Source organism: Cynocephalus volans, chromosome X (genome assembly GCF_027409185.1).
Source record: "Cynocephalus volans isolate mCynVol1 chromosome X, mCynVol1.pri, whole genome shotgun sequence".
Classification (NCBI taxonomy): Eukaryota; Metazoa; Chordata; class Mammalia; order Dermoptera; family Cynocephalidae; genus Cynocephalus; species Cynocephalus volans.
In genome coordinates this window covers 145,703,201-145,730,705 of record NC_084478.1, presented here as the reverse complement: position 1 = coordinate 145,730,705, position 27,505 = coordinate 145,703,201, and the positions used below count along the sequence as shown (strand labels likewise).

At 41.4% G+C, this 27,505-nt stretch overlaps 1 protein-coding gene across 1 annotated transcript in view; it reads left to right on the top strand.

The window, feature by feature from the left end:
- Positions 1–18,491, top strand: part of GPC4 (glypican 4) — a 100,320-nt gene extending 81,829 nt beyond the window's left edge. Inside the window, exons 4-9 of the mRNA XM_063083519.1 lie at positions 9,026–9,191; positions 14,108–14,238; positions 14,332–14,478; positions 15,356–15,492; positions 16,124–16,299; positions 16,391–18,491. Of these exons, the coding sequence (XP_062939589.1) occupies positions 9,026–9,191; positions 14,108–14,238; positions 14,332–14,478; positions 15,356–15,492; positions 16,124–16,299; positions 16,391–16,593 (960 nt within the window). The 3' untranslated portion in view covers positions 16,594–18,491. The remainder of the gene's footprint in view (positions 1–9,025; positions 9,192–14,107; positions 14,239–14,331; positions 14,479–15,355; positions 15,493–16,123; positions 16,300–16,390) is intronic.
- Positions 18,492–27,505: the final 9,014 nt, after the last annotated feature.

The following is a 27,505-nucleotide window of genomic DNA, read 5'->3' as shown; positions in this document are numbered from 1 at the left end:
ATGTGACCCAATGGGAAATAGTCACAGTAACTTTCTGATGTTGCTTTTGGTATGCTTTTTCCTTAAAAGCAAGAAAGAGGTTTCCTCTGTACCTTAGTATTGTTGAGTTCTTTGAGAAAGTTACTTTCTAAATAGAACTCTAAAGATTTTTTTTAAGAATTGGACTCTATTCTCTATTCATTATATTCTCATGTCTGCTTAAGATATTTTTATACATTTATGGGAATACAATAAGTACAAGGTACATAGCTTAATTTACATAGAGAAGACATTACTTGCTAATTGTTTCGTTGAAAATAATGTTTTATGGCTACTTGAAGTATTGTGTTCATAATTGGAAACTTTTTAAAAAATGTTTTCGCTTCACTACTGAGCTTCTTAAGAACTGATTTGAAATCAAACCCTTCAACTAAGTTGGGTTATTTTACCTAAATTACATATTAATAGTACACATAGGTATCAAATCAGTTTCTAATGGTGTTGAAAAAAGAATTATGTAAAAATCTAGTATCTGGAATATTTTTGTGCAGAAGCATGCAAAGCATGTTTGCATACTTGAGAAAATAGTTATCATATTAATTTTTGGAGTGTGATGACCAGTTAAACAGAGTTTGAGATACAGTGGTATGGGAAAGACAAACTGATCTGGTTATCAAAGACATATTTCAAATTGAACATGATGAAAGATACATTTATTAATTTATAGATATGATTCTCTACCAGTTAGGATACCCACGCAGTGTTTTTTCATAAATATGTGTTCTCACCCTGCTTAACCCCTGCCCAATATAGTTTGCAGGTGGAACTAGAGCAACCCAAGAAATGAACATTCCTTCTTCTGGTGCCCAATCAAATTAATTGCCTTGGGCCTGGAAAGAGACCTTTCAGTGTGGGGAACGTATTTACTAATTGAAGAGGGCCACCTCACGTACTTCATCTTCAAAGAGGTCTTTAAAGTCAAATATGAAAACCATCCTTGTTTGGGGGCTACTGATTGCGTCCTTACTCAGAGATGTTCCCACTTTCTCTTTATGAGTGGATGCCCTGCTTTTCCAGTTTACTTTTGCAGCAAAAGGGTTGCAGTTGGAAGTTCAGCAGTGATTCGATTATCACTAAACCTTTGAAAGTCCATTAGTACCAGCAAGCTTAACTTACTTCAAGAGAAAGTTGCTTCTTAGTTGGAGTATACTTGCCTTGCTTTAGTTTTTCTAGGCCCAAACATCCAGTGATTTCAGTTCACTCCATTGAGCTTTACAATTCAAACTTCAGAAAAGTCCCCTTAATTAGTAACAGATGGTTCAGTAATACTCTGGAGTTATACATCTTCGTATTACTTATTCCATCTTTATTTGTCATGGTTCATGATACATTTCTTATTTACCTGCTTGTAGCCGCAGTTTTGCCTGGAAGGGTTCTGAAGTCTGTTGTGGTCTTTCAGAAATGCACAAATGGTTACATGCACCATGAAAATTAATAGCTCTTATGCCAAAGAGAGTTGCATTCTCATGGTTTCAATTAACAATGACATAATGGGACTATTTCTGCACCCCCACCCCAAACTACAGCGGCTGTAATTAGAAATTGGTGCCTTCCCATTTTGATGTCTAAATGACTGTCTTGCCTTGAAAACAATTTCAGTTGCTCCCCCTTGATTTCTGTCTATTCTCAATGCCTGACACCTACAAGAGTACTAAACAAATTATTTTGCCATTTCCCCAAATCATTAGAAATGTAAATTTAGAAAACAGTCAGTACAAACAGCTTTTAAGAAGCAAAGTGTAGGCATTTATCCAACCCTCAATATTCTTTTTCACTCACAATCTTAGACTAGAATTGCAGTAAGGAAGGTGGGACTCAATCTGTGGTGGGGGTAGGGATGGTAGGAGTGTGGAGGGGTGTCAAGGGTTGAATACATTGAGATTACATACTCTCGAACATAGAGCCCTCTAATTGGTAAAGGGACACGAAAATCAACTACACTGTATATTGATAAATTAAAATTTTAGAAAAAAGAGACTAAGAACATATAACAACCATTAAAAATGTATATGTCTTAGAAAAAAAATCGAGCCCTCTTCAAGGAGATTAATACAATAATTCTTCAATTTATAGGTTATAACTGAGTCTAATTATTTAAAACAAAACCGTAGATACACTTTTAAGTATTTATGCAGCTTCAATTTTATCTACAACATGTTCACATATATTCCTAAATGAGTCCTAGCTTATTCTCTATATATTGTTATGCTTTTAAAATTCTACTGTCAGGGAAATAGGAACTTTTCATCTTTCTTTCTTTCTGTGTGTGTGTGTGTGTGTGTGTGTGTGTGTGTGTGTGTGTGTGTGTGTGTGTGTTGAATTCAAAACTCGGGAAATTGTTGAATAAACTCATCACGTCCCATGGCAAGTGTGGGTACCATAATTTTGGGAGACATTTCTTGTTATTTTTATTGGGTGCTTATGTTATCCAAGCAACAGATAAAATCTAGACCTTTTCTGTTTGTTTGGTACTATTGGCTGTGTAAAAAGAAAAAAACTCAAAAAACAAAAAATGCTGCAGCGAATGTATGTTAGGAGCTGGAATGAGCTAGAAGTGCAAGTGTGTTGACTGCCGTCACTGTAATGTGGCTTAAGGCTCATTCTGAATTACTGAAATGAAATCCAGGCTGCACAAAGAGTTCTGCTGCAGCATTCTTCTTTTTTTCAGACTACTTGCGGTAGTTTTTAATGTGGTGTTTGGAAAATGCAGGTTATTTGGTAGAACATCTCAATCAATATTTAAAAAGTCTTTGCAGAGAAGGAGACTTTTCCGCAAGAGCTTTTACGGCAGATATGGCATGCAGATGTCTTGATAAATATATATCCTGATGAAGGCAGGAATATGAGTATTTTAAAAAAGAGTCTGAAAAGGAGGGGGATGGGGGGTGGCAGGGAAAGGTTGATAGACCAATACAAAGTCACAGTTAGATAGGAAGAATAAGTTCTGGTGCCCTAGGGTGACAACAGCTAATAATATAGTATCGTATATTTCAAGATAGCCACAAAAGAGGGTCATGAATGTTATAACCACAAAGAAATGGCAAATGTTAAGGTGATAGAAAGGCTAACTATTGTGATGGGATCATTATACAATGCATGCATGTATTGAAACAACAAACTGTATCCCGTAAACAAGTACAATGGAAAGAAAATTTTTTAAAAAATTTATGTTAAAAATAATTTAAAAAGAAAAGTCCCCCCACTGACTTTTACCATGAAACATAGACTGGCACCTTCTAGAGTTACTTTGACATTTAGGAAGACTGGGGTCAGTCTTGAAGGATTTTATAAGGCTTGGAAATTGGGTATTAATGTATTGTCACTATGGGTCAATAAATCAGATTGATTTGGGTATTTGAGTTAATATAGAGGTGTTCAGACCAGATGATGTTCCCTTTTCTATAATATCACCTCTGAAAGTAAACAGATCAGACTTTCTCATTCTTAAATAATGTCTAACCTTTTTTCTTCTTATGCCAGTTATGTCCCACTTTCTATTAGGGCTTGGTCATTTCTGCTACATTTAGCTGTAATTCTTTCAAAATTTTAAGACTTCGGAAAAATATGTATTGTTTTCTGGTTTGTTTTGTTCAAGTGAACTCTTTTCTCTCCATGTGTAGCAGTGTTTTCTTGAGCCTTTGAAGTCCTTCTGAGCAGGGCAGGTGAGTAATACATATACATACTTTTCTTCCTCTCCCCTATAGCATCTTGAACAATTATAAAGACATAGCACTTGCTCAGTGATTCCTTTTGTTTTATCAAACAATACGTCATCTCATCCAAGTATCTAGTGAGATATTGCTCCATGTAGTACAGTTGTATCTTGATACTCTCCAACATAAAAACTGATTCATTTGGTCAATAAACTTTGAAAACTGTAAATTGTCACTAGAAAATATCCAGCCCCATAGCTGACTCTTCGCTCTGTATGGAGACATGTACTAGGGTTGAGGAGTTATGGAGAAGGACCCGTGTGCTGTCCTCAAGGTTCCTATACTCAAAAGAAGCTATGTAGATACATGTTAAGGAAGTCAAGTTCACATGCTCTGGAACCAAACTGCCTGGGTTCAAATCTTGGCTCTGCCGTTTACTAGAAGACCTTGTGTGAGTCCCTTAAACTGGGCTTCCACTTCCTCATCAGGGAAATGATACAGTAATACTCACCTCATACGATTATTGAGGCTTAAATTAGTTAATACATACATGTGAAGTACTTATAACAGAGCCTGGCACGTAGTAAGTACTCTGTAAATGTATCTTATAAATTTAATAAGATCCAATAAAAGCTATCAGTAGTAGCTGTCATAGAACAGAATATTTTTCTCTTGAATCTTGACATCAAAACCCTCATGACCATAAAACCATAAACACTAAATAAGCATTTTCTTTCTGAGACCATTAAACCATTCTTTTTGTTCAAAGAGGGAAGGGAGGATTGTATAGTTTTCTTTTTTCTGTCTTTCATATGATTTTGAGAAATAACTATTAAATCTCTGAGAGAGGTCTGAAAGATGTGACTTTTGTAAAAAGCAGTCATAAACTTCACTCTCCCTCTTACCCCAGCCCCAAGGATTCTGGACGTCGCTAACATCTGGGCTCAACAGGTCCTTCTAAATGAAAGAAAAACAAAACACTAGTCAAGAGCTGTGTCCCCAAAGTAACAATCAAATTGAACATTTTAAGCGGCATGCCATGCCATAGAGAATAAATAGAGGATTAAAAGAAGACCGTGGAGTGTACTTATCCTTTTTGTTAATTCCCATGTGGCATGATCTATCACTTGGTCTTGGGTTTTCTGAAGTAAATCTACTTCAGTAAATAATTTGGGGAGGACTCAAAATAAGTCATTGATTTTGAGCGTTACCAGGGAGTAGAATGTAAACAAACTTGAATTTTTATTCAAAATGAATAAAGCCCCAGAACAAAGTGTGACTCAGTCCACTATTTTATTTGGTTATGGATGAAAGGTTCACCCCTGGTAGTGTGGGGAGACCATTGAGAGCTTATGAAGGAACACCCAGCAGTGCCTGGTATATTACCACGTGAACAGCAAAGAGCCACCCACTGGCTCAAGGAGATCTCGGGTTTTTGCCAGAACCTTCATGAGAGAATTTAAATTGAAGTACCATTATACAGTCACTTGCGCCTGCGCGCACCCCCCCACCCCCCATCTGCGGGTTCCATGTCCATGGATTCAACCAACCGCAGATTGATATATGGAGGGCCAACTGTACTCTCTGGCTTTCTCTTCCCTGTGCTAGTGACAAACCTTTGGCTGGCTCTTTTACCAACCTACATTGCTTCTCACTTGTATTCCAAAGGGGAGGCAGCCATTTTGTTTACCCACTGGGGAAGTCCAGAGTCAGAAGGTAGAGCTGGTCCATGACACTCTGGGTCCACCATCCTGAGCTTGGTCAGGTCAGTGAGGGTGGGGCCCCAAGGCCTGGGGAGTGGTCGCATTACTGACACTTTGTGTGAGGGAATGAAGCATAGCAGGGGGCTCCTGTTTCTTTAGATCTCATGACTTTTTTTTAAAATCCTTCCCTTTATACCAGGGCCTCATTGCACACAAGGGATTTGTTTCCCAGGTTCTGATTAGTGGTTGTGAGACGAAAGACAGATTTTCTCTAACTTGGGTATTTCATGTGTCCTTTCTCGACCCAGTTTTCTTTTAACTTCCCCATCTCTCTCTTCAGTTCTGGTATTATTTAGTGTTTCCATAGCATGCTATAGCCGAGTTCTTTGTGATCATTTTTAGGAGTGACACAACAAATCATGTGCAGAGCATGAGCCAGTACTTAGCCAAAGAATGTAATGGAAAAATTCCACCAAACCCAGCTTCATAATCTTCCTTTAAAAAAACTCTACTGTATCATTTAGTTTGGTCTCTGTTTTTAAAACTTGAGCCTCCATCAGCCTGTTTTGGCAGGGAGGGTACTATTAGGTCTGCTGCGTAAATGATTTGACTTGCAGTTGAACTGAGAATACAATGAACTTCCTAGAGTTATTAAAAAAGAAAAGGAATGGAAAAGGAATTCTTTGAAAACAGTTTCTTGAATGTAACTATCTTGGGTTTTAAATTTTTGCTCATTTCCTAAAGGCCCATACCAATTTGGAACTTGTTTGTGTTTTGTAGAACAGATTTCATATTCTAACACAGAAATTCTTACTTGTCTTGCTACCTAAATGCAAACATCTAACAGAATAATCCCTGGCACACAGTACGTGCTCAATAACTATTTATTGACACTTTAGCTTTGTACATTTCTTCTTACTAGGGCGTTGTCTTCTCTTAAGCATAATATTCAACAAATGCCAAGTGCTGTTCTATGATTTTTCAGAGTCATTTACATAACTCTTTACCTCTCTAAAATCCAGCAATTTAGCAGTCTCATCATTGTGGAACCTAACTAAAAGAACAAAATGACCGATGCCTAAGATCAGAGTTTCCTGTCTTCTGTTTAAGAACGTAAGGAAGCGTGATACATCTGAGAAATCTTGTTGTCACTCATGTTTGATAAAGCGCAGTACTGGAATTAAATGTAGCAGGGTAACTGTCAGCACGTTGCTTTATCTGTTTGCCTTCAGTTTTCTTATCACTTAAGTGTGAGAGCAGCCCTCGGTGATCTTGAAGGCCCCTTCCAACTCTAAGGCTTCTGTCGTCCTATGATTCTTAGGCTACCTCCCCTCTTAAGGCCTATTTGCTCATCTGTAAAATGAGAGATGGAAGAGTATCAAAGTCCTAACAATCTGTGACTTTAAAGGAATGAACTTTAGCCATCCAGAAAATCTAGCTATCCAGAAGGGCCATTCCTCCAGGGAATTGGTTAGCCAAGATTTTACTGTACATTAATACATAGTTAAAAGGACTAAATTTAGTGTGTAGGGAAACATTTGGGACTGGTTAAAACTGTGGAAAAATCCTAATTCTTTGTAGGGAACGTTGACTTTAGTGTATACAATTACCATCTTGTTACATGTTTTCCCTCCTATAGGCTAGAGTTCTGTTTGGCGTAAGACTGAGTACATGTGTTTGTGTGTGTGTATATGTCAGACAGGAGCCTGCCAGTGTTAGGTTTTTCTCCTGACAGTACTAATTCCCTGTTCCTATTCCTAAGGGTACTGGTGATAAGCACTATCCAAAGTAACCCTCCAGAGCAAGTGAAGTACATTGCAGGGCTGCCGCACATCCTGCATCTCTTCCTTGCAGTGGTTTCTGCTTCTAAACATCTATATTTATAGAACTGGTTGGTACTGAAAGAGAGGAATGCACAATCCTCTGATACTGACTCCAAAAGAGGGCGGGGGTGCAGAGAATAGGGAAGATGGGAACTTTTAGTTAGCTGCCAGTGTGTGATACTTAGCCACGATCCTTTCTAAGCATTAAGAGAATTGAATGACGGATGGAATCAGCTCCCCTTGTAGAACTAGAAAGATGAAACTAAGCCATTCCTCTGCAGAGGATGGCCAGCCCAATCTGACTTCAGTACTGCTTCCACCCTTGCTGCTTCCCTTCTTCAGGAAATTTAATAGCCCCCTGTGTCCTACCATATGGTGTCTCAGTTTCTGCCTACTGTTCAAGCCCCTCTAAATTCTGGCCATGTACACACTCCTATGCATCCAGTCTTATTTCCTACAGTTCCTCAACCCCATTCTGAGATGTCATGATATGCTCCGTACACTCTCTTGTTCATTTCATCGTCCTCTCCCTTCATTTGACCACATAAACCCAACTTCCTCCCCCCAAATTTGACTGATTCTCCACCTCTTCAATGAAGTATTCCCTGAGCACTTTGTGCTTTACTGCTCTCAAGCCTTAGAAAGCCTTCATGTACCCCTAAGTTTAAAGTTACTCATATTCTGCCCTGTAGAATACATTAATTTTGCCTTCTGCGTAGCTCTTGGCCCAGAACAGAGGATATGTTAGATACCCTCCTAAACCTTGATTGGAAGGTTAAGGTTTGTCTTAGTCATTTTTCTATTGCTATAACTGAATACCTGAGACTGGGTAATTTATGAAGAAAATAAATTTATTTCTTACAGTTCTGGAGGCTGGAAATTCCAAGAACATGGTGCCAGCATCTGGTTGGCTTCTGGTGAGGGCCCCATGCTATGTCATAACATGGTGGAGAAACAGAAAGGAGAAGTGGGCCCATGCAAAGAGAGAGGGGACAAAGGAGGCTGATCCACTTTATAACAACCTGCTCTTGCAAGACCTAATCCATTCCTGTAAGAACTAATCCAGCCTTCCTGAGAGAGATGTTAATCCATCTCAATGACCTCATCACCTGTTAAAGGCTACACCTCCCAACATTGTTACATTGGCAATTAAATTTCAACATGAGTTTTGGCAGAGACAAAGCACATCCAAACCATAGCAAGACTCAAAGGGCAGCCAGTGTGGTTGAGAAGATGTAGTGCTTGTGTTCCAGTCTGGCAGAGACAAACACAGCGATGGTAGTGTTCATAACAGGGCTTGTATGGTGGACAGGTGAAGGTAGTAGCCTCCAACACTACATCTCATGGCTGATCCTGGAAAATGATTTGTAAAAGGACTTTGAAATTTATATGAGAGGGAGAGAGAGACTGAGAGAGGGGGTTGGGGGAGTTTATAGGGTAGGAGACGTAAGTCTTCAAAAAGTTCATAGAAAGATTTGTATTTTCTTTTAATTCTGCTTGTTTTCATGAACTTTTAAAGTACCCTTAAAGTACCCTCATATATGTACCTTGATTGTTTAAGGTCATATGATGTTCATCCCCACCTCTCTCCCCCTCTTCGCAGCACACACCTTCTCTTTTTCTAATATCTAATCTAGATCTAATTCTCCTCTTCCAGAGGCAGGCCAGGCCTGCTAATTGTGATCAGTCACAACTCATTTTTAAATTAAGTTCATGGCCCAGCCTTCAATGTCAGCCTGATAGATCTGGAATTTCTATGTCTATTTTAGCTCCGTCATCACTGCCTTTTTTTCTTCTCACATATTAGGTAAATCCCACAGCCCAGTGTACCCACGCCCTGTTGAAGATGATCTACTGCTCCCACTGCCAGGGTCTCGTGACTGTGAAGCCCTGTTACAACTACTGCTCGAACATCATGAGAGGCTGTTTGGCCAACCAAGGGGATCTTGATCTTGAGTGGAACAGTTTCATGGGTGAGCAAGCAACGAATGTACTGAAATTGCTAGACAGAGCTCCACTTGCAGCCACAAGGAATGTTGTAATTGTCATCTTTGAAATTTCTGTTCATTTTATTAGTGTTATTTATTTAGTGCTGCCAGGGTCCTGACTATGCTCAAAGTATGAACTTTTATTATGCTCGAAGTATGAACTTTGAGCTTAGTAAAAACATTACTACAAGTTAAATGGTCCCTTCCTTGAACTAATGGTGGCATTTCTGAAGACATTAGATATAATGAGAAAGTGCCTTTTCAATATCTTCCCCCTGAAGGTCAGTTTTAGTTATGTATCATAGGCTCGTATCCATGTAAATACTGGAGTACAGCCCTCACGGAGCTGTGAAAGTGGCTTTTAAAATGTTATATCTGTTACACTGCAACTGAATCTTCTGCACCCTGGCTAGATACCTATCTGCTACTTGGATCAGGTGAGATCTGATTGTGGACATTTAGGGGTTCTGTTTCTAGCGAGGATTTAGCAATAACAGACTGCTCAGGTGAGAAAGGAAGGACTTTTGCCCTGGTAATTTAAGAGAGAAGTATTCGTGTATGTACCTTCCACCTGGAAAACCATTACTGGAACCCAGACAGCAATATAAGTGTAATGGCCAGTTTCTGAGAGGGTTAATTATGATTTGGGGGAAAGGACAAATTAAGGATGATTTAAATGTCTAGCCATCAACTATGTGGATGCCTATTTAGTGCATATACTAGTCCTGAAACAACAGTGACCAGTGCATGCTGGAGCTCCTGGTGCTGAGTGTTAGTGGGACTGCACACACATGCTAACTGCTCCTAGAAACAAACTCACACTTATTCCCATCCCCCAGTCACATTCGCATAATTGCAGAATTTGAGTATCTTTATAAGCACCTATTTTTCACTTATTTGTCCAATCATGGGAACATGGATGCAATTTGCTGGCTGCTCTTTTGGGGGAGGAGGGAGAGTTTGGAGTTGGGGAATGCTTTTTAGTTTGCATGAGAGCTAATTACCATACTAACTCTGTTTGAAAGTACGTCAATAAATTGGCTCCAACAGATTCTTGAGAACACTGACACAGGGGGGTGAAAAAAAGATGTGAATATTAAGCACTTCAGCACAATTGTAGCCTAAATAGCTCAAAGCTAGAAGACCTGAAAAAAATCTTCCACATATAGAAAAGCAGAATCCCATGAAAGGGAAGGCATAAGACCGGCATAGACATCATACCCAGAATGAACCCATGGGAGAAATTGTTGCTTCGAAATATTTCTCATGGAAGGAAAATCTCGTGGCATCTCCAGATCTAAAGTCGATGTTTTTTCTTTCTTTAATCCTGTCTCATCCCCATGCCCAAATATCAAGTTTGCAGTATACTTTTGCAAATTGAGTTTTTAAAGAAAGTTGGTGAGCCTTTTCACTTTCCCCCTGTAATGCACTATTTCTTCGGGCAAGGGAGTAGAATTTGCCATATGGTACAGAAATGTATGGCATCAGTGACCCAGTTTTGCTAACTTTCCTACAGGCACATCAGGAATAAAGCGCAGACAAGCATGTTCTGTTATTCTGACATATCCAGCAGAATCTGTGATTAAAGTCCTTATATCCTTGTATTGAAACATAAATTCGACATATTTTTCCAAGAGTTTGCAGGTCCATATCAAATCAAAACCATATTCTGGCTTAAAGCATTAAGCAGTTAATATTTTCAACCAGTTACTATAAAACAAGGAGGACTGAAGTTGTTGCTGTTGTTCTTTTGTATATTTTTAAAATTACATTTGTTACCTTTGAAGAAACAAAATGAAGTTCACGTGGAAAATGATAGGATTTCCAAATTAATTTTTCCCCCGTTGCTTTAAATGATACTTTTTGGAAGGATGAGGTATGTAATAGTCTCCAGACTTCATTTTTAACAGGTATACTATTTATTTCTAATAAGCTGATATAAAAGGCCAGGAGTAATAGATATTGTTAATCTCCTGTGCTTTTTCATGAATTTTTCACGAGGGTTTAATTAATCTGCTCTGTGGTTATTGAATTGAGTCCCAATTTACATGCCTCTGCTGTAAGTTCTTCCTCCCACCCCATCTTTTTTTTTTTTTTTTTTTTTCTTTGCAAGGAATTTTTCTTTCCCCTTTAAATGACTGCATTTAATGAATGGTCGAGGGTTTCCCCCACCTTCTGTAAATCAGATCTTGGGGTTAAGTCAGGAAACTGCCTTCTGTTCTCCCAGTCAGGTCGTGAGGCTGAAGATGTGGGTTTCTGATTATTGGCGGTACAATGCCAAAGGAATCGCTTTTCCTAGGGAGAGAGAAGAGGATGCTTTATGGTGGGGGAGCAGGGAGGCTCAATGCCAGTATCCTGCGGTTAGACTACACCCTTAAAGAGACTAAGGATGGGTTTTCCAAATCTGCCTTCTTGCTGCCATTTGCTCTTTCCTCTCTTAACCACATCTGCATATCTCCATGAATTGTGACCCTTTAGTTTTAGTAGTGTTGAAGTTGTATCACCCTTTATCAGGATGGATCCAAAGAGTTGAAACATCTTGTAGCTCAGTTTTATAAGAGGCTGGTTATACGAAACCTTCAGTTCGAAAAGTCAACCAAATACCTCCCCATTCCTACCACCAACACAAAAGGTCCATTTCTGGAGGTTTGTAAATCATGCTTACGTGGACCTTGTTCTCTATCTCATACTGTAGCTGTGTTAACATTCGTTTGACTCGTAGCCAACCCTATTCATGTCACATGTTGCTGCCAGTGGGAATTTAGTACTGGGATTGCTGGTGGGGACACCAGCCAGTTCCTGGCAGGAGGCAGGGGCCAGTCAGATATCTCACAAATAAGAGACCTGTGGCCTTATAGCCAGCAGGAGAAAACCAAAGCAGCAAACTGTCTTTGGCTTTGTCTGGGGGCTTCTTATCAGGCCTGGCTGCTGCTACCCGAGAGCCAAGAGCCAAGAGCCGATTGGTAGCCAGTCGTGCCTTCCCCCAGGGCTTAGAGGCAGCTTCGGCTCCCGGGCTGTGGGCTGCAGGCAGAATACGGCCTTGGTCGCATTCTTCAGCTCCGCAACATGCAACGCCATGGCACCGGCCCCAACAAAGGCCCCGGCTTCGCTCCCCATTCCCAGGCCCTTGTGTATGGCCGGCCGGCTCCGAGTTTACAAAGACGCCAAACAGCCAGAAGAATTGGGGTTTATGTTTCCTTTCAGTCTTTCACAAACACATCAGTGATCTGGACTTCCTCGCCACGAGGGGAATAAGTAGTTACAAAAATGCACTGTTTTTTCTTGTTTAAACCTCTGCATTTTGGATGTTTATTATCTGTCTATTCATAATATTTTTATTTGGAGCAAGGGATTTTTTTCTCGGCTTAGGAAGGAATGAGCTTTCTGTACGTGGCAGCCCTGATGCTTTGACAATGATGAACACATTTAATTTGTGCTCCACTTGTTTACAAAAGTCTCCTTTTGGTAGCACATCAAAAGCATTTTTTTTCTCCCCTAGTACAATGGTATATTCATGCTGTCAGCCTTTACTTCGAGGTTAGAAGCGTCACTTTATTGGCACTTACCACAATGCAATCTGAAACTTCATTTGTTATTACTTTAAAAAAATTGCATTTCACGGAAATCTATTTGTGGTTTGTGACATCGGAATTGTAGTTGAGAGAAATGACCCCGGGCTTTAAAATGTTGTGTCGCATTTGTTCTAGGTTGAAGGTGAAAGGTTGATGACCAAATCTGGTTTCATTGATATGCTGATGCTTAAACTCCTTTCCACTAGAAAGCTTAGGTGGAAACTCAGCTGGGGACTGTAGTTGGCAGTGTTCTTTGAGAAGGACACACAATCTCCTGGAAACTAGCCCTTCTTTCTAGGCGCTGTCCTTGTCCTACCTGAAGGCGGTAGATAATGTAGGCCTAACCGTTTTTTGCCATGTGTTAAGCACTGGAATAAAAGCTCACTGCTTGTCGCTAATGAAGCATCCTTCTTCTCATGTCTGGACTACGTTTCCCAGTTCCTACTTTTGTACACTAGGTATGAGGCAAAAATACTAGACGTCATAATCCCAACAAACATGTATGGCATGGAAACAAGTCCAGCATATTTTGTTGAAGGGGTTCAGTGTTACTGGGAAAATGCTAGACTCCTCCAAAGTCTAAAAGTGACTTGCAGGGTATTTGGTGAAGATATATGCTGTGAGCACACAATTTTTGTGTATTACGTCTTATGTCATCTTTTCACTCAAATAAAAAAAGTACATGTTTTCCTTTAAAATAAATTGAGGCCCTTGTATTTGAAATGGGAAGTTTATCTTAATACCAAATTGCATTATTCAAAGTTTTATTATTTGAAAAGTCAGAATTCCTAGGAACACTTTTATTTATGTTTTGCAATTGTGCACTCACAGATCTGAAGGGTTTCATTTTTTTTTAAAAATGAAAGAAAAGAATTGGTATGCCAGGATTTGGACTGATTTATGTTTTTGACTCATGAATAGAACCTGAAACGAAAAGATCCTAGGAAAGTCTTTGGGAGAACTGGCATGTTTTTCTGCCTCCGGCCTTGGGTTTGGCAGCTGAAAGGTAGCTCAGAGCCTTCAGTGACAGCTGCTGACACACGAAGGAATGAATAATCCATATAATAGGAGGTTCCTGATTGGGTTTCCTTGCTGTAGAACAAAGCATTCATCTGGCTATCTCACACTTTAGAGCATTAGTGATACAGATTGACTAGATGCAGCTTGGTGTAATGGAGATAGATATAAAAACATGAATTAATTATGATGCCTGCCTCCCCCAACCCCATGCAGGAAACAAAGACAGTGAAATAATCAGACTGATTACCCAAGGCCAAACTAATGATTTACCTCTTGTGCTGTATTGTTCTTCCCCAAACCTCATGTTAGATGCTATGCTGATGGTGGCGGAGAGGCTAGAGGGTCCTTTCAACATTGAATCGGTCATGGATCCCATTGATGTGAAGATTTCCGATGCTATTATGAACATGCAGGAGAATAGTGTGCAAGTGTCTCAGAAGGTAATGAAGGCGGGATACTGGAAAGGAGACTTGGAGGCCCACTCCGGCTTGTGATGTGACTTCCCTAATATGACCATACTTACTCCAATGCAGGTTTTCCAGGGATGTGGACCCCCCAAGCCCCTCCCGGCTGGGCGAATTTCTCGTTCCATCTCTGAAAGTGCCTTCAGTGCTCGCTTCAGACCATATCACCCTGAGGAACGCCCAACCACAGCAGCTGGCACTAGTTTGGACCGACTGGTGAGCGTGTGGGCGGGAATGGCTGTGTTGAATGACAAAGAACTGAAAACATTTGCTTAAATGAATTTTAATTGGAAGGCTTATAAGTGTAGGTCTTTCAGGTGTAACTTTTCAAGCAGACTGTATGTGGATACCACTAAATCTGCCTCTCATTTTCTAAGTTCCTGCATAGTCAAGGAAATGTGATATGTCTTGTCTCAAAACTTCTCTTTAGTTTCATCACGTATTTACTGAGCATCTACTATGTGTCTATCACTGTGTTAGGTGCAGGGAGGCTGAAAGGAAGAAGGCAAGTCATTGTTCTCAAAAAGCCCCTACAAAGAGGGAGAGACAGACATTCTAGGCTTACTAACATAAGTATAGTAAATGTGAGAAAATACAGGCTTATTGCTTTATGCATGGCAAACGCTGCAAAAATGTAAGCGAGTATAAATATAGTAGTAGGGGGAATGCAGAGGAGGGAGCCTGAGAAGATGCATGGACAGGGAGGAAGAGCAGTAACAGGCTAGTTTCACAGAGTGGATAATGTATAAGCTTGATCATGACTGTAAAAGGCTTGGAAGAAGAGATGGAGTCTTATTGCTGTGTCTACAGGCTGTAGAACCTGGTAGGCCTCAGATGGTAGTTACTATGAAGAGGTGGAGCAGACAGCAGATCTGGGCAACTCTCTCAGAGCTTGCATTTCAACTCTTAGTTCATTTTAGTGGCTCTGTACTTCTCAGTATAAATTTCATCTGCAGCGTTCTCTTCCAACTAAAGTTGAAAATGAATCGTGTATCACTCTGGAGATAGTTTAGAAATGATCAAAAGGCACGCACACAGGTGGTTTTGTGTTGTTTCACAGCGGTCCTTTTTTTTATTTGGCCTTCTTAATTAGGTTACTGATGTCAAGGAGAAGCTGAAACAGGCCAAGAAGTTCTGGTCCTCTCTTCCTAGCAACGTTTGCAACGATGAGAGGATGGCTGCAGGAAATGGCAATGAGGATGACTGCTGGAATGGGAAAGGCAAAAGCAGGTTAGCCTCCACTGAATGGATTTGCAACCTCTCCTTTCCTAGATGCTTAGGTGTCCCTCAGAGAGCCTTCTCTCAGTGGTCAGTCGAGGATTGTGAAACAATCCACAGTAGGTAGGAACAACATGGAAGGCTTGCAGGCATTCTTAGGACAAAGTAGGAGTGTTGGGACGGCACCCAGCTACTTGCAGAAAGATCAATAGTGTGACAGTCGTTAGATTCTACTAATAGGGTTGTTCCAACAGTGTCATTATTTTAAAAATATTAAGGCCTGCGGCCCTTTGCCCAATGGCCTGGCCTCATTAAAGCACCAGTTCTAGTAGGATCTCATTCTCTTGCTTGACGATGCCCTGTGTACCTTCCTTCCATACACAGTAACTTAGATAAGTACCCATTTGAGGGCACTTCTGACCCACCAACCTCCATAAAAGGGGTAGCTTTCAAAAAGATCATGGTCAAACTGGAGAAACAAGACATATACCCAGGAAAAGGAGAAATTAAGAGTTCATTAGGAATTGAAGAACTTCCGTGTAATTGTGCTCAATGGAAATACTAGAATCTAGCAGAAATCTTTGAGGATCTTCTCTTACTTTTTGCTTACTGATCATCGTAATGGGGTTGTTTCCCATCTCAGGTACCTGTTTGCAGTGACAGGAAATGGATTGGCCAACCAGGGCAGTAACCCAGAGGTCCAAGTTGACACCAGCAAACCGGACGTACTGATCCTTCGTCAAGTCATGGCTCTTCGAGTTATGACCAGCAAAATGAAGAATGCTTACAATGGGAATGACGTGGACTTCTTTGACATCGGTAAGCATTTGTGGTTTGAAACTACAAATTGTTCTTGTTCGCCTTGTGATGACAAGTGGAGTGAAATCTGTATTCCATTTTTTAAAACTAGGTGATGAAACTAGTGGAGAAGGAAGTGGAAGTGGATGTGAGTATCAGCATTGTCCTTCGGAGCTTGGGTACAACGCCACTGACCACGCTGGGAAGAGTGCCATTGATAAAGCCGACAGTGCTGGTTCCTATGCTGGGCCGCAGTCCTACCTCCTCGCTATCTTCTGCATCTTGTTCCTGGCTGTACAGAGAGAGTGGAGATAATTCTCAAACTTTGAGAAAAAGTGTTCATCATCAAAAAGTTAAAAGGCACCCTTTAATCACTTTTATACCATCCTAGTGACTTTGCTTTTTAAATGAATGGACAACGATGTACAGTTTTTACTATGTGGCCACTGGTTTAAAAAAATGCTGACTTTGTTTTTTCATTCAGTTTTGGAGGAAAAAGGGACTTGTACATTAAGTTGGTTCCCACTCCCCCAGGATCATGTTAAACGTGGCTAACTGTAGGTACAGAGCTGTAGTTAGTTGTGCATTTGTGATTTTATCACTCTATTGTTTTGTTTGTTTGTTTCTCATTTTGTTTGTGGGTATTTTTTTTCAATTATGATCTCACCTTGTTTCTTACAAGAAAACCAGGGTCCTTTCTCGGCATGTAACATGTACGTATTTCTGAAATATTAAATAGCTGTACAGAAGCAGGTTTTATTTATCATATTATCTTATTAAAAGAAAAAGCCCAACAAGCAGTAAAATTTCCATTTATCCCTGTTATTTTAGTTGCCTTATCTGGAGAGACGTGGAGGTGATTTGGGTTCCTTAACTGTTATTAACTTAGGACAGAATGTGAAGGTACAAGCAGGCTTCTGAGCCACTTGTCAGACTGTATTCAAGCATCACTGCAAGAAGAAGGTTATACTTCATTTCTAGCTGGTGATTGGAAGAGACTGCAGACTACCCGTTTTGGTTGAGTTGAATTACATAAGCTAAGATTACGTGTAGGTCCATTTCTTGAACCCACTTATACTTAAAGTGTAACCCATTCAGAAAAAGATTCTTGATAGAGTCTCCCTTGAAAGATAGAAGGCAGTCAGGTTGTCCCCGTTATCACATATTCACACTTGGGTTTGGGGATAGTTTTGGTTTTTTTTTAACCAGGCTCAAGTTAGCAAGCCACAGGGTGCTAGTTTTCATGTCTACACTGACCCTCTTTGAATTTCTATCCCAATGGCAGCAGTAAGTGACCAATAATCTCATTTGGTCTCCCTTGTTTTAGTGGTCCAGATTTTGAACCCAGCCGTATACAGGGAGCTGTCTGGGAGCTAGCCAGAATTGGGGTGCAGCCTGGGCTCAGGGAATAGCTGTCAACACTCAAGCAAAGTTTTTGTCTGTGCGAGTGTATTTGCATTTGTTATTGGATCCCAGTTTGGTTATTTTTGTTTGTTTGTTTTAGGAGAGTGTAAGATGTCTTATTTGAGTCTTTTTCTTGCCCAGCCAACCTCTGGTCAGTAGAGCAAAGGACTTGCATTGGTTGCAGCTATGTGCTACCCATGTCAGCCAAGGAGCCCCCTTGGGGGAGAACTGAGTGTCCAGATTATTTCATGTGTTGTTTTTTTTGGGGGGTGGGGTGGGGTGGGGAGTAGGTAGAGCTGATAAGGCTAAGTCTTAGTGTTGACCCTTAGCCACATGGGTGAACTGGCAAAGGCCGTATCTGTTGTCCCAGGCCAAAGAATAACAACTGCCTTGGCCCCTTGGAGCCCCTTCCTTGTGTCCTCACAAAATGACAGCTCATAAAACTATGAGAATGTAACAAATCAATTTAAAAGGAGTTCCCAAAAGTCTTCAGAAAAGAATAAAATTCTGCAAGTCTCTTCCTGCTTTAGACAGCTGTTAAGATCCCAACTGATTCTATAGAAGCTAAAACCCACAGAGAGGTTGTTTGTGTTATGGTTCAATCTTCAGTTGTAAGAGTAATTCTCTATTTTTATATTAAAACATTACTTGATAGCTCAGGGTCTACATTTCATTCAACTTTTTACACCAAATTCTGAAGAATGGTCAAAATGGAACATTGGGGGCTGTTGTGAACAGAGGCTTAATTTTATTAGAAGTAGCCAGTTATTTATTAAAGCATGATGTTAATAAAATAGGCATATTCTGGCTGGTGTGTATGAGTTTTTTTTTTATATATATATAAACAAATCACAGAAGACATAAAATTGAAAAGGCACTCCATTTATGTATGAGGAAAAATAGATTGTAAATAGCTAAGCTGTGTTGTGAGAACTTGGAAAATGTGCTGATACTTCGTAACTACCTCAGTTGTGAGGAATTTCCTTTTTAGCTTACACTGCTATTACTTTTAGTTGGTAGAAATGAATCTGGTCTCCAAAATATGGCTCAAAGAGTTATCCCCATAGACCTTGTTAGATTGTTTTTAATTTAAAACCTTGAACTCTGCCCAGCTGTTTTCTTTCAGTCAAGTTCTCTAAACCAATAACATTTTCCGAATTAAATATTCTTGAAGGTTCTTTTGGACTCTTACTGATTTGGTTTTTTTTTCTTTGTTTTTTTTTTGCTTTTTTTCCTGTTACCTTTTTATTATTTAAATTGTCTCTTGCTTTTGAACTTGAACTATGAAATAAACAAATCATAGATTTTTCCATTCAGGTCTGACTGGATAACTCTTGGCTTCTAACCAGCTGGCAGGCTCACTCCTACCCCGCAAAAAAGAATAAAGGCAAGTTGAATATTTTAAAACCTTAAGAGTTTGGAGTATGAGGTAGAATAAAAGCCTTGTTAGGAGAAGACTTTTCCAAAGTTACTAGCATGTTAAGGGGTTTTGTTTTACAAAGTCATTCATAAATTATTTTTCTTTTAAACACTTCACCCACTCTGTACCTGAAGAAAAAAACATTTTGTAACTCTTAGATTTATATTTTATTTCAAAAATAGTAATTAACACCTGTTATTTTGATAAAAAGATACTGCAAAGAATTGACTTGCATTTTTAAACATTAGTTAGCGTTAGAAACTCAACAGTTTACATGAATTAAAAATTGTCACGTCATTTGTGATTATAGAACAAAAATAAAAATAGGTGTAGATGGTGCTACACAAAATTCTCCTTCCCCTTTTATGTTAACAGAATATGTCTATTTACACAGCTAAAGGGTAGTAAGTTAATAACAGTATCTACCAGAGGAGGCGTGCACACATGCAAGTCTGTGTGAGCGATTTCACTGTTAAGCAAATGCCAAACTACAAAATACAAGTTTCTGCCTTTCTTTAAATAACAGAAAAGTACTCAGAAAATTCTTCCAACTTGGAACTTAGTGGGAGAAATATAATTGCATTCCATGATATCCTTTACAAATTAAGTTTCTACTTTTTAACTCAGTTCCTCTAAAAATCTTTTATGCGTGAAAAATATCTGAAAGATTACATACAGTAACAGGAGTTCAAGTCCATCAGTGAGGCAAAGGCCATGTAATATTTACCTGTCTGCTTGAGTTTTTAATTAAGTAATATGTTGATGGGGTTTACAAAACCAAAACAGTTATTGAGTGAGTTTCTCTCCCATTTCTGCATCCATCTCTCCAGCTACCCCCATACCCCAAGTAAAGTTACTAGTATGTCTTTTTCCAAAGTTTCTTTATGCATATACAAGCGAATGTAAAGATTTTTTCATGTCAAAGGTAACATTTCATGCTCATAATGCCCTATTTCTTTAGGTTAGTTCAAAAAATATTGAGAGTAGGAAGACCTAAATATACCGATCCACAAAGAACTAAGTTTAGGATTCCTATTCTAAAGTCACGGTTTCTCAGTGGTACCACATTTTGATTTTTACTGCATTTTGGCCGAGATTAATCCAGGTACTTTTTATATAAACATTAAATAGAATGAGGAGCAGTTTGGCATCATAGTTCTATAAGACTAGAGCATACAGTTAGGATGTTCTCTGTGTTAAGATCCATTTGTGGTAGTTTGTTTTCATATCATCGCTAGTGAAGAAGGAGCTGTTGTGACCTGGGATTTACTCATATTTTATTAGAATAAAGTACTCTTAATGCTTTCTCAAGCCCAGATGCCCTGAAGCAGCCTCAACCACCACATAGGATGGAGATGAGAGTATTAGGAAAATGTGTAACTAGATCTTGGTTACTGAATGAATTATCTGTTCAGTGGCCGAGGATTCATTAGAATATACAAATAGTTGTTCCAAATTCATTTTCATGTAGAGTTGAATTTTTGTGGATCAGTGTTTAAAGAGACTTCTGAGCTCACATTAATTCGTAAAATCTACAGAAATCCACTTTTCAAGTGTCCACATGTGGAATCAAAGGCACATTTCACTCTGCTTTCAAAATTTCTTAAGGAAATGTTAGGAATTCAAAAAAGAAAGCACAGGGTTGTTGGAAAGGAAAAGATCTTCCTGCATCAGTCTTTTGTTGTTGTTATGAATATTCATGAGATGCAAAGCTGATTGTCACCCCTCATGCCATGCATCAGTCTTACCAGGTAAAAGTTGATGAAACATGTCAAGTGTGCTTAAAGAGTAACGATCAAGGTACATGTGTGATGACCTGAGAAGGGTTTTATGATCTCGTTCTCTGGTCTTTGGAGAAGACTTTTGCAACAATTGCCTTGCCACTATATGTTATTCCTAATGCTTGTGTTTCTTGCATGGTAGGATTAGGAGACCTGTGTGTGTGGGTGTGTGTGTATGTGTGTACACAGATCTACACACAGAGATTCATTCATTGTGTATTTTCATACACTTAATCCCAGGTATACCTTACTTATCCTGTCACTTATGGCTGTCTTCCCCCAGCTGTCAGTGGTGTGTGGTTGGGGAATGCAGACTAATTTTAATAATAGCCTACGGGAAACATAATTAAGAAGGTAAGTCTCCTGGCAAGGAAAAAAATAATACATATAAAATGCATTCCAGAGCCCAAATAGAATTTCTTAGATTTATCACTACCTGGGATTTGCTTTTTTGCATCACCATAGATAATCTAACTATAGCCCACTGTTCATGGTGATTCACTGCACAGAGCATTTTGGTGCCAGGTTGGCCTTAAAGAAATGATCACAGCCAGTGGGTGATTTTCTGTGCACACGCATTAGGATCTCAACCCTCTTTCAGTATGTTTCTTTAAAGGTCTTTAGTGCCCCTGCACTCACCTCTCTTAAAATGTAATGAAAATGGTTTTTACTCTGCTGTTTCAGTTCTGAATACTTTGCAACAAACTCTGGCAGCAGCAAAAAAGAACAGTCATTTAGACATATTTACTATAAAAAGAAAAAAGAAACTAGTTCTTTGCTGTTTCTTTACCTGTAATATCCTGACCGAGAAGTGAGGTAGGAAGAACCCATGTACCTGGCACTGGAACTAGGCCCCATCAATTCTCTCACACAGTCCTGCAGAGGAGAAGTCACCCCACTATACAGATGCGTAAAAGGATGCGAAGTCAGGTAAATTGTCCAAGGGTGACAGACGCACAGATATGCAATGCAAGATCCAGATTTGGAGCAGAGGTTGGTCCTGCCCTGAGCCTGTTCATTTCAAGTGCTCCTTTACCTTCAATTACCTCTTTTCCCTTGTTCTACATTGTCTGAGTCATTAGAAGGAACAAAGGTGGTCAGGCTTGCCACATGTAGAGCTGTCCTGGCCCCGAGGAAGGGTCAGGTTAATGGCCATGGAAGGCGCTGGTGGACTTGGCTGACCTGAGTATGGATGGAGATGTCAAAGTCCACCTGGAGACCAATCTTGATGATGAAAAGGGTTTCTTTTTTTTTTTTTTAAAGATGACCGGTAAGGGGATCTTAACCCTTGACTTGGTGTTGTCAGCACCACGCTCTCTCAAGTGAGCTAACTGGCCATCCCTATAAAGGGTTCCGAACTCATGGCCTTGGTGTCATCAGCACCGCACTCTCCCAGGTGAGCCACGAGCTGGCCCTGTGATGAAAAGGGTTTCTGACCTCACAGTGGCTTCTTGCTTTGCAAACTTCAAAGCAGAAAGAGCTTGGAGGGTAGTGCATGGGGACTACGTGGCATCTATGTGCCAATTCTTGAAAAACCGGTATTAATTCATGTAGTCCTGCCCAGCCTCTCCGGGACAGCCTCATATGACCTTATGAGAAGGTTCTGGGGGTGCCCTGGCAGCTGCAGTGCTGGGAAGGCTCAAGTCGCTGAACACTTAAGCAAATACAATGAGTTGAGAAAAATACCATGGTTTACGTAGGGAAAATCCATATCTGCTTAATCAGCTGGGGCTCTGTGGGGAGGTAAATACATCTTGGGACAAGTGCGGCCCAGTGAACATAATGTGGGCTTCTTAAGGAGCCTTCTACAAGACTGCATATTGAAAGTTACACCTGGGTCAGAGACTGGACACAGAACAGAGATAAACAGGCACTGCTCTAAATGGGGAGTGTAACAAAAGGTTTTTCCTGCTGGACTGGTCTTAGTGCACGTTAGGACAGGCAACATCTAAGGACAAAATCTGCCCTTTAGGGAGAAAAGCTTTTGAGTTGCCATTTTCTACCCAGGGAAAGAACCCGGAGCTTTTGCTGGTTGGTTCCTGAATACACATCCCAGCATGCCCATCAGGCAGTATGTGCTGAACCAAATGGGAAAGGTCCCGATCTAGGAGTACTCTGGACTCTAGCATGAGGCCTCCTCCTGGATACAAGGTCCAGAAAGGAGCAAGATCAGCAGGGACTGAGAGCTTTGCCTCCAAGTGAAAGACACGTGGATGTCTCACTAGTCTGCAAAGAGAGAAGCTGAGAGAACGCATCTGGAACCCACAGAATCGGGCTGTGGGAAGGGTGAATTCTTAGAACTAAAGGCAAACTGCCCCCTTAGAATGAGTAAGTGATCCATTTTGAACAACGGAGTTCTGTCTTACTCATTAAGCAGTGACATATGTAACTGGTCAAACCAAAGATGCTGTAGGCTGATGGTGAACAAAATCCCGAACACGAAAGGTGAATCAGAGTGGTATGAAGAGAGGGAGGTGGCATCTGAGGTAGCTGTTCAAGGTTGGTATGCATTACTCTTCTTCAACCTGCCTCTTGGGCCATCTGCCTGCATGTTAGGGTTGGATGGACCCCTATGTGCCCCACATTGCACAGTGTGTCTACTAAGTTCCCTTTTGGAGAATTGTAATTTATGCCCAACTAAAGATTTGAAGGTCCTTGTCATGTTGAAGCAAAGACTCAGAAGATGAAGTGCCCAGAGAGACCAGCCCTTGGTTAGCAGAGGTGTGGCCCTATGTGGGCCTCCAAAACCACATGGACTTTGAGGTGGTAATAAGACTTATGACATGTCTGGCCCTGGTCTCTGCATGGGAGGGCAAGAATGAGGATGTAAGTTAGTAACACACAGGGTCTCTGCCCCCAAGAAACCCATTAATTCCACTTAGGATTGGGACACAAGGCTCCCCTGGAAACAGGCTAGTGAATGTATAAGCTGTCAGCTGTCCTGCAGGTCGAGGGAGAGCAGTGCACACTGGAAGTCCCCAGCGTGACTTCCCAGGGGAGGCAGGGCTCGAGCTAGGCCTAATGGGAGGGGAGAATTTCAATGTGCAGCGAGGAGTGGGGAAGGAATTCCCTCAGGAGCTCCTTGTGGGCAGGGCCCATCATTAGTTCTGACCATCCCTGGGGTGCTGCGGGGTGCTGCAGGGTGCTTCACACACTCCATAAAGCGCTGGCTGGTTTGGAATTCCAGGAGTGAGGGCAGAGAGGTGGGTCTAAACGTGGTCTGGGGACAGTGGTGGGATGGGTGTGGGTGGTGAGGAGGCAGAAAGGAAATGTGTCTAAAAAGCAGAGGTGATGGGGTTTCTCGTACAGGACTGGTGAAGGATGGGATCAGAGTATGAAGCCCTCAAAAGCCAGGCAAGGCGACTTAAAACTCAAGTGAGTAGGCTCAAATGCAAATTCTTGAGGAGGCTGTGACATGATGCACAGCATGTGTAAGGAAGATGACCTCGGTAGGAGTATGGGGCTGGGATCGTATTGAGTTGTCCTTGGGCTTGACGTTGTGCTCGGTGCCGCACTGTGCCACCTGACGGTGTCAGCTCCCTTTACACCCTGTACCCGCTAGCCTCCCTCAGATGATCTCTATTGGAAGCTTTCTGGTGAAGTCAGTCCAGTTCAGCGCAAGGGTTACTTTCTGGACATTCAGGTTAAGAATGCAGTGAGACATGGTAAAAGTGGTCTTCCCCATCTCCCACTCTATCACACCACTGCATTCTGGCCAGCCACATGCACATGCAGATATCTCCCCCAAATCTTCAAGCATTGCTTCCAGCTCCCCGTCACAGTCCTGCCCCAGAGGTATTCCAGAGATCCCAGACATCTCAGGCCACTCCATTCTGCTCTGGCCTCCTGATTCTGGAGAGAAACACAGAGAAGGATCCCTGGGGTCTGCTTCCCCAGCCACCATCCTGCAGGGACCTGGGATTGCGTGGGAGTTGGGGAGCCTCTTCAGGCATTAGGCAGCCAGCTAGTGGAATGAGTGGGCCACTATAAATCAGGTTAAGAAGGCGTTGCTCTGATGACGGGGTGGGAGGGACAGAGCCCTGCCTGCTTGCCACCCCGTGCTTCAGGTGGCTTATATCAGGTTTCCACTTGAGTATCCCAGATCATAGTTGGAAAACTACAAAGCAGCTGCTTGACTTCTTTCTGAGCTTTTCTCTTAAATGGAGTTGATCCTTGCCCTGTCTACTGCACAGAGTGGGTATGAGGATATACTGGGGAGAGGCACACAGTACTTTGGGAGCTGGAAAGCACGATGGTGCTCCAAGGTAAAGTGTGCCCTCCAGGGTGCTAGGGTGCCAAGAACTGCTCCATCATGGGGCTTTGCCTGGAGTAGTGGCTGACTATTTTGCAGCACCTTGCGCACCAGGCTCCATGGCCACTTAGGCCCTTGGATGAGGGATGACTGCATTTCTGAGACCTCGTCACTGAGCCCCACCTCCTGTGGTGGGCACAGGTCGGAGTCCAGGCAGGAAGGAGCTCCTGCTGCAGAGACTCTGAGACAGACCCTGGCCCCATCTGCGCCCTCAGTACCCTCTCTGCGGACTCCTCACTGCAGACATTGAGAATGGAGCTGGCCTGCAAAGCCTGTGTCTCTGTACACCTGCCATTGCCAAGTGATTCCAGGAAGCCTGCATTCAGATAAAATCTTTATGGCTGAGGTTTTATAGAAAATGAGCAGATGGGAGTATAAAGCCTGATTTTCCCTGGGAAGCAAAGATTCTAAATCTCTAAGAATGACACATTCTGATTTAGGGTTTCCAAATAGGAGAAGCTCCCAATGTTTCCTTTACCCTGCCCTTTCAACTTTCTCTAACCCTGATGTACACCTCTTTCTGCTCTTTTCTGTCAATGCAATTAGGAGAAAAGAATCCCGCACAGTAAGCCTCTTTCCTAGGAGGCAGGCAGGACATTCAGGTAAGCACTTCTATCCCACCCCTCCTGCCAATTTCCTACCAGACTCTCAGTTCCTGGGGAGGTGCAATCCCCTTTGTAAATTAAAGCTTTTCTCTCCTGGTCACATAGCAAAGCTGCACCAGATCCTCTGGTTCCAGGGATGACAGGGAGAAGGGAGAAAGCTATGCAGAAGAGTTTCTCGGTATCAAATTTCCATCTGTTTTCCCCCAAAGAATCCAAAGTGGTCTTGGAAGGACAGGGAATGAGCAGAGGTGGGCTGGTGCCAACAAAAGGCCCTTTTGGACCCTTCAGGCACTTTGCATGTTTTCTCTTAGACTGACCTATAGGTCTTTAGTGTTCTGTACAGTCAAGGCTTTGGCAAAAATGAATACAGGAAAGCATTCCTCAGGACATGTCCCATAATAAGCAGTGGCCAATACACATGGATTCTTAGCATGACAGTTGTCTGAGTGAAAGTCACATTGTGGAGTAATTTGAAGTTGTCTTCATTGCTGAGTTTAAGTTGAGAAAACCTGAAAGTCAATTTATCAGGTGTACCCAGCTTAGGGAGAAAACATACTGTATAATTGAAAATATTAACTAGATAATTACCTTACAGATTTGATGAATTTAGTATGGACCAAATATGCCACCCAGTAATTGATGTAGCCCATGAGGGCCCTTCTTCCACCATTCCATAAATGCTGATGGAGTACATCAGGCATTGTGCTAGGCGCCGGGGATGCAGTAATGAAGGAAAACAGACTTGGTGTCCATTCTGGTGGAGCTCACCACTAGTGAGAGAGATAGACAAGCAAATAAGCACAGCAATGAAAGCATAATTACAGAGTAAGATGGGACCCTCGCAGTGCTCAATAATCCAGTAGGAGCCCTGGGAAGCCCTCACACCCCTCTGGTTAGCAGTCATGGTAGTAGCCAAAGTCTAGGGCAGTAGTTCTCCAACTTCAGCATGTGTCAGAATCCCCTGGAGAGCTTGGTACACCACAGATAACCAGGCCTCACCCTTAGAGTTTATGATTCAGTAGGTCTGGGATGGGGCCCGAGAATTTGCATTTCTACCAAGTTCCCAGGTGGTACTGCTGGTCCAGAGACCACACTTTGTGAATCATTGGCCTAAACAAAGGGATCTTGAGCCTAACCTTTGATGCTGGCCACGCAGCCCTGCTGGGCAGTCAGTTGGGGTACCTCCAGAGAAATACTGGCAAGAGAGAAATCAGGTAAATTGCCTTAGACTGCAATCATCCTGCACATTGATCTAGGCTCTGTCCATCATATGCCAGGATCCAGAAAAGGTCAGGCAAGTGCAGAGGGTCTCATTTTATAAGAGATCAATGAGTCATATGAGCACGATCACTCCCCAAGGGAAACTCGAGTGAGGATACAGGTAATGAGGATGCTTATTGATCAGTGTAGGAAGGAAAGGGGGATTTTGAGTAGTCCCTTGTCCAGCCTTTCTATAATCTTCTGGCCCACACCCCATGGATTAAAAGAGTGTTTCACCACAAGATCACTTCAAAGACTGTCGTATTAGTTAAGATGCCCTTGACTGCAAGGGACTATGAACCCAACTCAAAATGACTTAAACAACAAGGGATTTATCATCTCATACAACAAGAAGCCGTACTGTAGAGAAGCTCCGGAGATGGTTCATTCTCAGTGTTAACATCAGGATCAAGGTTCTTTCCATCTTTCAGCTCTGCCAACTTTA